Genomic DNA, 14,809 nt, shown 5'->3' with positions numbered 1-14,809 from the left:
TTCTCTTTTTGTGCTACTTTTGGGCATTATAGAATGGGAAGAGGATTTAAGTGGAGTTTGTTGTCGAGCTTCTATGATGTTACGCAACTTTACCGCATGGTGGAAAGATATAAAGGCTACTGGTGGCTACTTCAGTATTTGGGATGAGGCATGTATTTCTTCTAGTGGACAATGCACCCGGCCTCTAGTTGATTTAGAGCTGAGGCCGTTATTTGAGGATACTTGGTAATGCGATAACTCCAGTTACAGTCATGGAAATATCGGTTTTAGTCATCTGTGTTTTTACGGATATCCCGCATGCTTCGTAGGGTTCTCCTGCCCCGTCGAGCAGGGCGGAATTTGAGAAACTTCTCAGAGAGTCTCAGAGAGAAGTTCTCCGTCTTCAGAGACAGCTGGCCGTCGCCTCAACCACACAGCACCAGAACCGCAATCCTGATCCTGGCGGCCCAGAGAAGTGTGAGACATCTGCTGAGGTGGCGGTTGTGGAAGAAAAGGTAAAAATGGCTGCCAAAGTTCAAATACTGCTCAACTCTTTCAAGTTCTTTTCGCCAGTAAATTCCCCTCTGATTTGATTCTGTGGGAGATGACGTTCGAAAAAAAAAAAAACATACTGTAATGTTCAAGTGTCCTCCTTTTCTGCTGCCATAAGGGTAAAGCACATCTTCCCGGCTCAAATTTGAAGAGAGGCAACCGTCTCGGCAATGTAACGTTGAGCCCTGAATGTGAGGGTATGTTTACGCTGGCATGCATGCTGTTTTGCCGCGTTATATAATGGCTTGTCGTTTGAGCCGATACTAATCTGCCGCAAGCCATAATGAGATGATTCCCTTTCTCGAACTCGGACCTGATCAAAGATGCAAAACTCACACACTCTTGATCCTCTACATTTAATGCCTACTGCACCTACCGTCTCTGCATTCAGTTCCTCAAATCACTTACTGCCCTTCGCACTGCAGACGCAGATTAAAAATGTTGTCCACAAGCCACAAAGAAAGAAATACACTTGAGCGACTTACGTAATGCGATGTTGACGTTATTTACCATGGCAAATTTAGTCAATCACACTACTTTTATTTTTAACTGTTCGGGGGGGGGAAATCACTTCTGTGACTGAATAGAATCATACTTTTTGTGTGTATTAACGTCTTATCTTGGCATTATGTCCTATGTATCTTATTCTTTATCTGCAAGTGTCTGTGATATACAGTCCCTCCCTGGGACTCTCAAATGAAAATGCCGATTGTGGTAATCTCTCCTTTGTGGGCCGCACACACGCACTCACAGTGGTACACGAACACCCAGAACGGGGCCATGTTGTGTGAACTCTAATCCCCTCTAACAACAGAATGGTACAGTCCAGTAATCCGCTCTCTGTTGCCGTGGCAGCGGTGAGAGGGTTTTGGGTGGTAGGTAAGACTCCACCCGCACCAAAGACTTTTCTACCAAGCCCTGCTCTGGATAACTAGCAGGCCCAGCGACATCTTTGATGTTGCCTCAGATCACGCAAAAGGGGTAGGTCATCTGACGAGTTTCTATTGTGTTGGGGTTGCATTTCCGCGGCAGCTCTTCTCTGCTTACCTCATTTTGAGTTAGTTGGAGGTGAGATTCAAGTCCTGCAAATGTCAACATTGCCATGGCACCTATGTGGTCGTCGATTTGGGATGGTGACAGCTTGCTCGAGGCATCGTGTGTTGCTTTTGCGTAGGACTTTTATCAAGCCCTGTCAGTGTTCTATTATGACTAGCAACTAAGGGCCTTTTGCATGTCGCTCTCGTATCTCTTTTTAACATTAATTCCTGCAGAGTTGGTTGTTTCGTGGCAACGTTTATTCAGGATTAACAGCATTTTTTTTTTTTTTTTTTTTTTTTTTAATATAAATGTCACTTTAAATGCATAAGGCTTATTCAAAGGCAGTCAAAACCCCAGTTTTATCTAAAGCCTTCAGATGTTAGAGGTATACATCGTGACAGTGACGGGATGCTACTGCATTTGACTGCTGGACATCGATATGCTCTGTGTTTAAAAAGAAAATCAACGGCCAGGCCAATCCATTAAGGTGCTTTTAAAAGAAGTGATCCAGTTACCCGTTTCAGTAGTCTGCAGGGATTACACCAATGTGCTTATGGCACTCAGGGACTGCTGAATGGGGTATGTCTCTCCGTTAGTGCTCCAGGGCCCAGGTTGTTCTTGATCCTTTAGTTTGCATGGACCACCTCAAGCTTGGAATGTAGACAGAGACCCACTGCTGTGCATCTAGAGATGTTCTTATGAGCCTCGACGGGCTGCTTTCCTCTATCCTTCCGATTGGCTAGTGCTGCTTTTAATTAATTTCGCTGCACATATGTAATGATGGAGAGAGTGAGTGAGGACAGGAAACATGTTTGCTGTGCATCTTCCAGTGGTAGTGGTGTGGTTCAGGGTTAAAGCCCTTAGTTACGTTAACATGCAGCATCATCGCCACATAAGGGTGCGAACGCGACGCAACCGAAATCTTTCGAAACACGAGATATCGTCACATTTAACAAGGGAGAAGGGCCACCGAAGGTATCACCTCCGTCAACGCTGTAGGCTGGTTCCTCTTATGACACCAGCGCTAAATGGGACTTGGCTTCGATTTGAGCCCAAGTTGCATCCATTTATCCCCTCATACATTTTATTAATCACCTTGGGTCTTCAGGGTAATATGGGCTGACAGGCTAGCCCAGATGACTTTATGGGACAGATAAATTGCATACTCTAGACAAGATACTCAATGTTCAAACTGATTAACTTTATTGTGTGTATTTTTTTTTTTTGCAAATATGAATTCATTTTTAACTTGATGCCCGCAATTCGTTCCAAAAACGCTGGGACAAGGGCATGTGTATCAATTTGTCATCTTTCCTTTTCCCTGTAACAACACTCAATAAGCATTTGGGAACTGAGGACAGTAATTGTTGAAGCTTTAGAGGTGGAATTGTTTCATTTTTGTTTGATTTACAGTGTCAAGACTGTGTAAGGGTTGGGCATCGTTTGAATTTGGACAATTCTGGTTCCCATTCCGGTTCTTCGAATCATTTCCGGTTCCTCTTGATTCTTAATTCTGATTCTTAACACACAAAAAAAGGAGGGAGATAACCAGAGTTATTTTGGATAAATTATCCTTTGTTCTTTAATTTCATGAAGTTTTTACTGTTTTTGAATTTTACTATGAGTTACTGTAAGGGCTTTTTATTAAACCAGGATATTAATTTTTCATGAGAACTTGAGAACCTCAACAAAATACAGTAATGCAGCAGTTACTTAAAGCGTGCTAACGAACACCGATTGATGGACTACCGGTAACCTAGTGTTGTTTTTCTTTAGAAAGAAAAAAAACCCATAAATGACAAGCACAAAGCTGCATGTGAAGCGCAAGCAAAGAAAATGTATCTAATCTAAGCATTCCCGGGCGGGATCACCGACTAAGTGAAGGGCCTCCACGCCGGTGTCCCGGCGGGCACTACAGCTGGGGAGATCCGCGGGAAATGCCCGTAACACGTCCAGACTAGCCGCTGTGGCGCCCGGTGGGGAGCGGGTGTGGGTGCCAATCGGTACGAGCTGCCATGCACCCACGCCACAGCTTCTGCGGCGGGAGGGACTGTGCTCCATACGCTCACATTTTCTATTGGTCCTTCTTCGTTCGTGCTTCTTCCACGTGGCTAACTAGGAATCAAAATTTAGCACCCACATTTTAAAATCGGAACGTTTCCAAGAAAAGCGGAATGTTAATCCCGATTCCACTCGATTACCGGTTATCGATGCCAGAGCCTTATCTCCATTGACATATTTGGCTCGTCATTATGCGCCACACCTTTTCAATGGGATGCGGGTCTGGACTGTTGGCAGGCCATTGTAGGAGCCACGCTCTTGTAACACATGCATAATGTGGCTTGGCATTAGGGCTGGGAACTTGATGAAAATGTAATCCTTCCTACCCTGTGAAAACACTTTGACTCGTGTTGCATGTGGAGCAAGAGTGTGTTATTCTGCCCTCTTGGAGTGTTCGACATGTTCAAAATTTTGTTGCGACAAGAAACACAGTTTGCGACCGTTTGCAACCTTGAAAGAACCCTGACCAAAAAAAACAACATTATGTGCGCACACACTCGCAAACCTGCACTGCTCAGTGCTTAGAAGAGGTTGTGTGAAACTGACGATAAATAAATAAATATTCATTGAGATTTTATACTGCCCAAAGGCTTAACTCATTCGCTGCCATTGACAATTTTTTTTGTCTTTTCAGGCCAGCCATTCAATCCCAGGAATTTATTTATATTTTTTTCAAATATTTTCAAAGGTTAGGGTAAAAAGAGGGTGTGAAATATAAAAATCACAGGTGGGTCGGTCTATTATTTTGAACGCGCTTCCGTTCACACTTCCGTCTACCGTCTTACCCTCTCCCGCCAAGTGAAATGTGAAATGGAAGCTCACCGCGGCCGGACTCGGGCCGCTTAGTCAGGTCAGACGCGATAGACGATTGCACGGACGTAGAAAAATGCGCTTCCGCCTATGCTTAATCCGTCTTTTTTAATGAGTTTCCTGTCTATTGTTTGGCGCTTACAAAATGGGCATCATAGGCGGATAGACGGACTGGTCCGTGTTAGGCGGAATGTCCAACTCTGATAAAATTATCAGCAGTATGTGAAAAAATGTTTTTTTTGTTCAGTTCTTCTAAACTGTTTAAAAATGTTGAATGTTCTAATTAGTATCATTTTAGTAACTTTTTGAATGAATACATATACAACAAATTAGAAGTTGTGTAGCCGCTAGCTATTATTTCATTGCTTTTTTTTAATGTCCACCAGTTTGAACATTAAATATTTTGCCTTTTTAATTTATTCAATTGAATCATTTGCAAATCATTTAATTCTGTTTTTCACATTTTAGACAACATTCCACCTTTACTGGAATTGGGATTTTTAAATATATTTATGAAAGCGTATTTATCGTGACCTACGGTTTTATTGGGAGGATATGGACTTTATATCAGGTTTAAATATTTTTAGGACTTAAGTTTATATATCCACCCATCTTCTATTGCACTTGTCCTTATTAGGGTCACAGGTGAGCTGGAACCTCTTAAGGCTGACTTTGGATAAGAGATGCGGCACACCCTGGGCTGGTTGACGTTAACATACAGTACAGGCCAAAAGTTTTGACGCACCTTCTCATTCAATGAGTCATCTTTATGTTTATGGCTGTTTACATTGCAGATTCTCACAGAAGGCATCAAAACTATGAATGAACACATGTGGGGTTATGTTCTTAACAAAAAAAAGGTGAGAATCTACAATGGAAATAGTCATGAAAATAAAGGAAACTCATTGAATGAGAAGTGTGTCCAAACTTTTGGCCTGTACTGTGTGTATCAAAAAACTAACCCTTATTTAGGTTTTCCATTTTTATCTAGACGTCACATGATGTTTTTAATGAAACGATGCTTTGTATCCCCAAATTTCATCTGTGAGGGATTATGCAACATTCTCCCTGTGTGCCCTTTTGTAAAAACAGTGTCAGAATTACATCAGAGACCACATGGATGCTGATTATATTTACTTTGCTCAGCATTGTGACAGTCCCTTTCAAAAAGATCTCCTCTTTTGGACGATTTGGCCTGTTGGCTCATATTATTAGGTCACTGTGTTTACATGTAGCATTGTAAATGTTTGCATGATTAATGGGGTTCAGTAATTTTCATTCAAAAATTGTACATTCAGTACACATGCATTCTATCTTACAACAATACTTAACATTTTTTATAATCAATTTTATATGGACCAATAGAAGAACTAGCGAAGCTTGTGGTAAAAAATGTTAGCGAGCAGCACGCGCCTCAGTTCTCCGTGGACCCTTCCAGTGGTCTTGACCGCGATGATGACGTCCTCCAGCCGCAGCCCGAAGCCTTGGCGGTCCTCCGGCCTAACGGTCGTGGCCCCTGCCCGCCAGAGGGCTTCGGACGTCGAGGGGTGATGTTGCCGAGCCGCTGGTGGCAGCAACTCAGCGAGCCGGGCAAATGAACGAGAGCGAGGTTTCATTTAGGTAAATGGACCCGGTGAGGTGCACCCCACTCACTCAAATTTTTACCACATGCTTCACTATTTTATCCATTGGTACATAGGAAATTGAAAATATGGTTAGGTACAAGTTGTATTAAGTTCATTTTGTCTTCCTTGTTATCTATATTTTGGTTGGTTCATATATAACAGACAATCGTGATTTTAGGTCGTTCAATTACCTGACATGTTTCGGCGTGTACTTCCGCCTTCAACAGAGTATCACTGGTAGAAATGGGAAATAACACGGTGAACTGGTAAGAATGGAATGTAAGCATAATCATTTTTACATTTGGATCCCGCATTCGGCGTTAGCATCATTGCTACATGCAAATATGCATGATCAAAAGACGACAATTGATTTCTGCTTGCGTCCTGTGTTTGCAGATTAGTTATTAGCGGATAAACTGTTAATGTTTACGTGTTTATCGTTTAAGATCACGTTGGCATTTTGAACACTTTTTTTTTTTTTCATCCCATCAATTGAAAGGACATTTCTAGATGATTAAATCATTTTTTCAAGATGATTGTACATCTAGAACTTGAGCAAAAACTGTCAGTACGTGCACTAAAAACACATAAGGCCAATGTCATGGCCTGCAAATAGTCCGGATCTCAATCCAATTGAAAATCTTTGTTAGAAGTTGAATAAAATGGTCCACGACTAAGCTGCAACCTGCAAAGCTGATGTGGCAAAAACAATCACAGAAAGTTGGAGCCGGATTGATGAAGAGTACTGTCTATCATTTATTGCCTCTGAGACTGAGAGCTGTTTTAAAAGCCAGAGGCACTCTAGTGGTGTGTTGAATTCTTCTTTTTTTGTTTCCCTGCTGTCTCCATTTACTAACACTTAATGAGTCATTTTATATTTTTGTTAACTCCAAAATAGTATTAATGTCCAGTGAGGAACCTTAAAAGTTGGCATGTTCAAAGGCTCCTTGATCATTTTCACTATTCAAACACACGTATAGCTCTGTGCTAAAGTCTTAGCCTCAGATTGATGGTTTTAGCTAGGGATTGGTGAGCACCAGTACACAGGCCTCATTTCAAGGTATTGAGTACTCACAACAGCGGCTGATAGCAATCACTGATACCAAGGTGCCCTCTTCCCCTCGTGGCCATTTTACAATCAGGAATTAAGATGACTCGTTTTTCTCAATGAACTGTATCAATTTCAGTCCGTTCGTATCATATGCCCCTGAAGATGCAATTTCTTGTAAGTATACATATGTTTCTAAGGTTGACGCTAATGTTTTTTAGGAATCCACCTGGATGTCATGAAAATAAATAAATCGTGTCTCATAAATCTAGAGGAGCGACTTCTTTTGCAAGCTGTGGATGAGTGCTGTTGATCCTGTTATTAGGTCATGGCCTTGGCGTCACTAGCAGAGTCACTTCGTCAGCTGTTGACCATAAGTAGGTTTGCACTAAAATTAGATAATGACTCCCAACTCTTACCAGCCTGACCCTTCTCAGTTGGGTAGAAGACAATTGGAAAGATCCTACAGACTAGTTTATAAAAATAACTGCCAGTCATTAATAAGAATAGCCTGCTGTAATTAAGTCATTATATCCTTCCTAATTCCAATGTAAAAGCTTCCTGCTGATGTGTTGTAGTCATGTTACAGGCTTGGGGGAATCCCCGTGGATTATTGATTCTAGCCAGACAACGGGTAAGGAGGCTCGCTGATAATCCGTCACTCACAAATTGGGGGGTATGTTTGGTGTAACCACTGTTGGACAGTTACTCCCTTGTCAGACGCTGGCCGTGGTTTCAGTACATAATTCAAGAACGGAATATTTGCAATGCTTCATCATGCAGTAATCAAAACTTTGCTGGTTAGATTTACGTCTATGAATGTAAAATGACTGACCGGTCGATTTATATTTCTCACGTCAGGTTGTAGGAGAGACCCCGTGTGCGCCATTAGATGAATCTCCATCTAGGTGTGAGAAGACTCCCGGAGAGGAGGAGGAGTCGGGGCTCGCAGTGACGCCCCGCCCGGGCCTCAGCCCGACTCCCTCCCGTCAGGAGAAAAATTCAGAGGAGAAGCATCTTCACTATCTGGTTAGTAGCTCCTGTATCATCTGTTGCTGTTGAAACTAGAGGGTGATGTACGCAGTTACAGGACTACGTTTAGCGGCAGTCAAATTTACTAAGCCAGTTAGCGTATCAGTTTCTCAGATTGATGATCAATGCAAATGATTTGTATGTATTTCGTTCTGCCAATTTAGGAGAGTGAGCTGACAAAGAAGAGAAAAGAATGTGAAAATCTTGAGCATGAAGCAAAGAAGCGGCAGAAGAAATGCCTGGATTTGGTGAGTGATCCTGTCTTTTTTTCCTGATCCTGACTCTTTGAAAGGCTTCCAATCTGCGTCACGCATTCAACCTAAATCTTCACTGAGATTGTTTTATTCCAACACTGCCGGGTGTTTCCGTGACAGGAGAGCCAGCTTGAGGATGAGCAGGGCAAAAATGAGAAGCTAGAGGAGGAGGCAGATCTCCTCAGGAGGAAGGCACAGCTGCTCGAACAGGTTTGTGTCTGACTTGCCCATCAATCGAATGTCATACGACGATTTCATGAGGGACATTAAAATGATCATGTTTTCGCAGACTCGAGTTGAGAATGAGGAGTTGAGGGAAGAACTCTCTAAAGTGACCGCTCAACACAATTCAGTTCTCGAGGAGAACCAGAGACTCTGTGCCAAACTGGAGAACCTAGAGCAGGTCCTAAAGGTGTGCAGTGGACCTCATTTTTTTTTTTTTTCAATTTCAATTTGAACTGTTTTCTTCACTACTCACCGCGCGTGTTTTGTCTCTTTGCGCAGCATATGCGAGAGGTCGCTGAGCGAAGGCAGCAGTTGGAATTGGAACATGAGCAGGCTCTGGCTATCCTTAAGTTCAAACAGGATGAAATCAAACGGTTACAACGGGTAACAACCGCAGCGTCCATCACACGATTTTGTCTATGAAATGGTGTTTTGCCCAGCAGGAGGCAACCTTTGAGCACTAACAAAGCACCGCGGTTGTCTGAAAACAGTTTTGACAGAGCGTGGCGCGTTTTATCGCCACCGTAACTCATCTCTATGATTTTATTTGTCTTTCATTTTGTTTTTATTAGGCTCAGTTATTTGCCAAGAGGGAGCATGAAGGGGTGGTCCAGATGTTGGAGGTGAGGCTGTATTCCACTGATATAAAATGGTTGTGTGTGTTGTCAACATACAGTATCTACAATGTTTTCACTTACTATATCATATGTCCCAGTGTTGCCTCACATATTTACCTTTACCTTCCATTCCATTAAAGTGCTAATAACTTATTGAGGATCCTTTTTTTTCCCCAGACAGCACAAAGCAAAGTCTTTTTTTAAAAAATTGAAATGGAGTGTACATGCTGCACTCTTCACCATCAAAAACATTCCAAAGTAACCATCAAAACAGTGTCTTTTACTTTGTGAATTTTAAGTTCTTTGCACATAGCACCAGCTATCTGCTGCTTACCCAATATCACAGATGGTTGTCATCAAAAGTGTCATCCACCATGATGTTTTGCCACCATGTTATTTTGCCTATGACAATTTGTTCATGAGTTGTATATTTTATTTTAGGAGTTGACTCAGCTTGTGTTGCGGAGGGAGCTGGTAGAGTATAGATGCCCCTCTCATAATATTACTTCCTGTTGCTTGGCTTCTTTGTTGAACATTTTGTCCCTTTATTTAACTCAAAAGCATCACAATAGAAAGTCTCTGTCCTTCCTGAAAACATAATAATAATAATAATAATAATAATAATAATAATGAGTTGTGTTGCTCAATCCACACACTCGCATTGTCCATGTTTGTATGGTATTGTATTGAGATTGTTAAAAAAAAAAGAAAAGAAAAGTCAGAATTAATGATTTGCTAACAGCCAAGAGACATTCTGGTGATACTGCATCCTGACAGGATTTTCTTGCTGACTCTGGCTCTTTTAGAAGCATGTATTTGAATTTCTTTTTCCCCCTTTTCTGTGCTAACCAGAGTACACTGGACTGCATGCAGGTACCGTTGACCTTTAACCTGCTTGAGCCCATGGGCCGCTATATTAATCTTCCCTTACACACAATCCTGCCTTGCCTCTGTAGATAGAATCACAAAACCTCCGTAACTTTTATTTGGCCATCTGGCTCATTTCATTCTGGTCCAATATTTTGGGGCTATCAGAGTGAATCATGTCAACAAGGACAATCACATCATTTTGGTTCCTATTACTAGATTTTGAAATTGTGATGATGCTATAATGCCAGACTGCTTTCTCAATGTGTTGATAAATGCATCTTCAACTAAATTTGTGCATCTCAGTTAGAATCGCATATGTGAAATGATGTTTGTGTAGGTGTTGCAGACACAGGAAATGTTCAGACTCTTTTATGCGAATGCAACCAGGAAACCCCCACCGCAAGCCCAACTTTTGCGCCATACAGAACATCAGCAGTGCTTCAACTAACTGTGCCGTTCTGGCTCTATTTGCCAGATATAAATCGCCGTAAAAGAGAAGAAGAATGTTCTCTATGGTGCCCAACACCAGCCAGGTGTTCATTGATATCGTGCAATGACAAAATAACTCTAATTCCCCAGCCTATTCCACATGATCCTTGTGATTTTAGTTCTAGTAATGTTGTCCGTCTTGAAATACCCGGCCCCATACTTTAGCAATGTGCTTGCAGTATTTGTGTAGATAGTACTGTGTTGACACTGTTTTTCGTGTTCCGAGGAACAACAAATAACCATAAGATGTTAAGATGTCTGATGTTTTCTGCATGCCATTGCTTATTTGTAATCAAAATTCCACCCCTGTTACAAATATGGTTTTATTGGCAAAATGTGATCATTTTCACCTGTGCACATCAGCAAGACAACACATCAAACAGCGTGTTGTAAGCGGATTTGCTCGATTATTATTGCTATTTGTTTCTCAAGATTCAATACCAAATGCCGCTTTTTGTGACTGTTGCAGGTTAAAATTGATTTGACTGCCCAAATTAAAATTCTTGAAAAAAGTACCTGATCCACAGTAGCGGATAAAATAAACAGCTGACACTAGACTCCTTACAAGTCTGCTGGTCAATTACCTTAGAGTGGCTTCAAAAGACCAGCAGCAAGACCAAGACATTCTGGTGGCGTTCGAAGGCGGTAATTCCAGTATTTCAAAATTAAGAATGTAAATCAGCAATTACTGGAGTGAAGAATTGGGGGAAATTCAGGACGACTGTCACTGCTCTTTTAGAACTGACACCAACATGAATGCCCCTTACATTAGGTGTGCTGATCTATTTAATTTGGTCTTGTAAATTCTCTTTTAAAGTAGAAATCAAGCCAAACACATTTTTTCAAGAATATGTTCCCAGCAGGCCCATAAGTTGAAACATGGCATTCTGATTAATATTGAGATAGTGGAATATGAGTTAAGCAGCAAAAATCACCCCTTTTTAGACATCTCAGGGGGCGGCCATTTTGATACTTTTGTATCACAACTGCTCAGGGCTCAGGTAACGACCAATCACAGCGGGCATGTTTTCTGAAGCTGAGCCGTGATTGGTCGCTACCTGAGCCCTGAGCAATTGTGATGTAATTTTCAGTTGACAGAAGTGACAAAATGGCCGCCCCCAGAGATGGCTAAAAACGGGTAGATTAACTCTTATTCCACAAACGCAATATTTATCAGAATGCCTTGTTTCAACTAGTGGGCTTGCATAGAGCATATTCTTGAAAAAAATGTGTTTTGGTTGACTTCCACTTTAAGTTGACCGTATTTGCAACCGGGGGTGAACAGTTTGTTTGCAGCTGTGTGACTCGCAGATTTCAAAACCCCCCTTTTGACTGACATTATGATCTTAACAATATCATCGATGCTTTTGTGCAGTCAAAGGTGCGAGATCTGGAGGAGAAGTGTCGTAGCCAGAGTGAACAGTTTGGCTTGTTGTCCCGAGAGTTGGAGAAGTTTCGACTGCAGGCTTCGAAGGCGGACCTCGCAGGCGCCGGCCTTCTTAACCACCCTGGCCTCTCTGTTCTGACAAATGGAGTGGGCCTGTCTACAGAGCGAGGTAAATAACACAAAGGCAAAGACCACTCAACAGGAATTTTCTGTAAAAAAAAAAAAAAAAAAAAAAAAAAGGATATAGCATTGCACAAACAAAACCTTTTTTGTAACTTTTTCATTTAAATTAGTGTACCTGATTTCAATAATCAGAGTGCATCATTCAGCACATTTACATGTAGCCATGAATCTGTTCACTGACTTTATTTGGTCTCTCCACTTTTTGTTTCCACCTTTGCTCACTTTTACTTTGAAAGTCCACATGGAAGTATTGTACACTGCTCAAAAGTTTATTACTTGTATGATAATAGTGGATAACACGGATTCCTATTGTTTGCTTGCACTTCAACATTTTAAAGAAAACTCTCAGCTGTGCTAGCCATGATTTTAATGGCATCCATCAATGACATCACTATGACAATTAAATGGTAAATTGTTACTTGACCATATGAAGTTTTATGAAATTATTTCTCTCCTGCATTTTTTTGTGGGTGGTCTTTGCACACTCATACTATTTTAGAGTGAATTTCCTTTTAGTAACATGAAGCATGGGTGAAAACTAATACGGACTAATAAAATAATGATGTGTTCTTTACTGTCCGTTCTTATCAAAACTACTTTTATATGCGTTTACAATGGACTTTTCAGGAGTTGTCTCAGGGGTTTCGTGGAGGTCAAGAGACACACTCTTGTGTGTGTCCGTCGTGTTCACCCCACTCATATAATTCATGACGTCACGCTGTGCTCGACCAGCGTTAGCTGCATATCTTTTGCTAAAGCATTTTGCCGTGTTATGACTTTGTGAGCGTTGCTTTTGCAGATGGTAGACACAGTGTAAAACTGAAGGAAAGAAAGACTTTGTTGTGAAAAATGAGTTGCACTTGCCATGGTGATGCTACGCTTTTTTGAACTTGTCTCTGTCAGCCAACAACAAAAGGCACATTCATTGGCAGTTAAATAATCATTGTTTTTATGGTTTGCGTGAAATCCTTGATTTGTTGTTTAGCTTCTTTGAACACTGTGATTTTATGTGCAACAAATGCATTGTTCATTTTATGCATTAATAAATTATATAGTCTACCAAAGATTTGAATTTGAAAAAAAAAAAAAATACATATTTTTTATTTTTTATTCCAATGCACATTTGCTGAATGCACATATGAAATTTAGGGTTTGGTTCACTACCTCCAACAAGGTTTAGAACCAATGGTCTGCAAACATTTTAAAAGTCCATTGTCTGTAGATTTAATGCAATAATAATCCTGTTTTTAATACATGCGCTGTACGGATTGTACTAAAAGTCAAATGTTTGCACAATAAGACTGCATCTACGTACAATACAAATAACATATTGCATTTTAGCTGTTTACGTCTCTGCTTTATTAATTCCAACAAAGGTACAGGATTGGTCTCGTTTCTGCGCAGTCAAGTGTTTCTGGCATGCCTGATGCTAATCTAAGACCATCTGGCTGACGCTAAACAGTCACTTTCTGGGCAAATCCAACTTCTTCACATCTCGCCCGTACATCAAACCTCTTACTTGTTCATGTGTTTTAGACTGCACAGATGGCTCATGGGATATGGAGTCCCTGAGCGAAATAGCCTTCTGGAGTCTCGAGGGAGGTGACACTCTCTCCTGCCCTGAGGGTAACGAGCCGCTCGGTACTTTTTGTCCCTGTTACTCATAATGTGTCGGGCGTTTTCACAAAAGCATGGCATGTTCTAACCTGTCATCACACACACACACACTCAACACTGTAACAGAACTTGCATGAGACTCGACTCCAGAGCCGAGGTGAAAACTGTCTGTGGAATCAGTTAAGCCCCTTAGTGATGCTGGTGTGACACATGCTACCACAAGGTAGTGTGACCTCTGACTACAGACAGATGGAGGCAGGATTTTTCTCCACTGTTTAATCAGTCAGGTTCAACCTTGAGCTTTCTGCATGTTAACCAGTGACCCCACCCACCTAGCCGCTCATGGATCCAACAGAGCTACCCGTGTGAGAGCCATCCTGTCAAGTGGATTGTGAATTACCACTGTCCTCTCTCTCTCTCTCTCTCTCTCTCTCTCTCTCTCTGCCTGTTAGATGTGGCTGCTGCGCTACGAATGGGGACCACCCCCCATGCCGCTGGGCTGTCCAGGGTGGAGCGCTCACCGGTCACCAAGCATCGAGAGCTTCCCACAATTAGCGTCAGCAAGTCAGCCTCATCGTCCAGCAAGTCTGAGACAACAAACCTCACCCCAAAGTCTGAGACTCACCTTAGTCCGCACAAATCAAGCCCAACACATGAGGTACAAGAGGATGGATGTGCAACGGTTTACTTAAAGTGGACGTCAACCGCCAAATTATCTTTACAATAATATGTTCCATGCAGCCCCACTAGTCTAAACAGTAGTAGTAAAATCCACCCGTTTTTGTCCATCTCGTGGGGCGGCCATTTTGTCACTTGTCGACTCGAAATGACATCACGGTTGTTCAGGTAACAACCAATCATGGTGTCATTTTCAGTCGGCAGCAAGTGACAAAATGGCCGCCCCCTCAAACGAATGGATTTTGCTGCTCATCTCATATATAGACTTGTGGAGGCGCATAGAACATATTATTGGAAAGAAAATGTTTGGGTTGACGTCCACTTTAAGTGTTAATTCACTCATT

At 41.7% G+C, this 14,809-nt stretch overlaps 1 protein-coding gene across 2 annotated transcripts in view; it reads left to right on the top strand.

The window, feature by feature from the left end:
• The window catches only part of tspoap1 (TSPO associated protein 1), a 38,557-nt gene that overhangs the window by 8,675 nt on the left and 15,073 nt on the right, over nt 1–14,809 (top strand). Inside the window, exons 5-15 of one of the 2 annotated variants that reach the window (XM_086012756.1) lie at nt 309–494; nt 7,975–8,142; nt 8,310–8,393; nt 8,520–8,609; nt 8,689–8,811; nt 8,904–9,008; nt 9,197–9,247; nt 10,094–10,114; nt 11,976–12,156; nt 13,707–13,796; nt 14,240–14,445. In XM_086012756.1, coding sequence (XP_085868882.1) covers nt 309–494; nt 7,975–8,142; nt 8,310–8,393; nt 8,520–8,609; nt 8,689–8,811; nt 8,904–9,008; nt 9,197–9,247; nt 10,094–10,114; nt 11,976–12,156; nt 13,707–13,796; nt 14,240–14,445 — 1,305 coding nt within the window. Of the gene's footprint in view, nt 1–308; nt 495–7,974; nt 8,143–8,309; nt 8,394–8,519; nt 8,610–8,688; nt 8,812–8,903; nt 9,009–9,196; nt 9,248–9,682; nt 9,716–10,093; nt 10,115–11,975; nt 12,157–13,706; nt 13,797–14,239; nt 14,446–14,809 lie in introns of both variants that reach the window. The other variant, XM_086012755.1, reaches the window with a different exon arrangement.

This window comes from Filicampus tigris, chromosome 17, assembly GCF_054856515.1.
Source record: "Filicampus tigris isolate MCC_2025a chromosome 17, RoL_Ftig_1.0, whole genome shotgun sequence".
Taxonomy (NCBI): domain Eukaryota; kingdom Metazoa; phylum Chordata; class Actinopteri; order Syngnathiformes; family Syngnathidae; genus Filicampus; species Filicampus tigris.
This window is presented reverse-complemented; position numbering and strand designations above follow the sequence as displayed.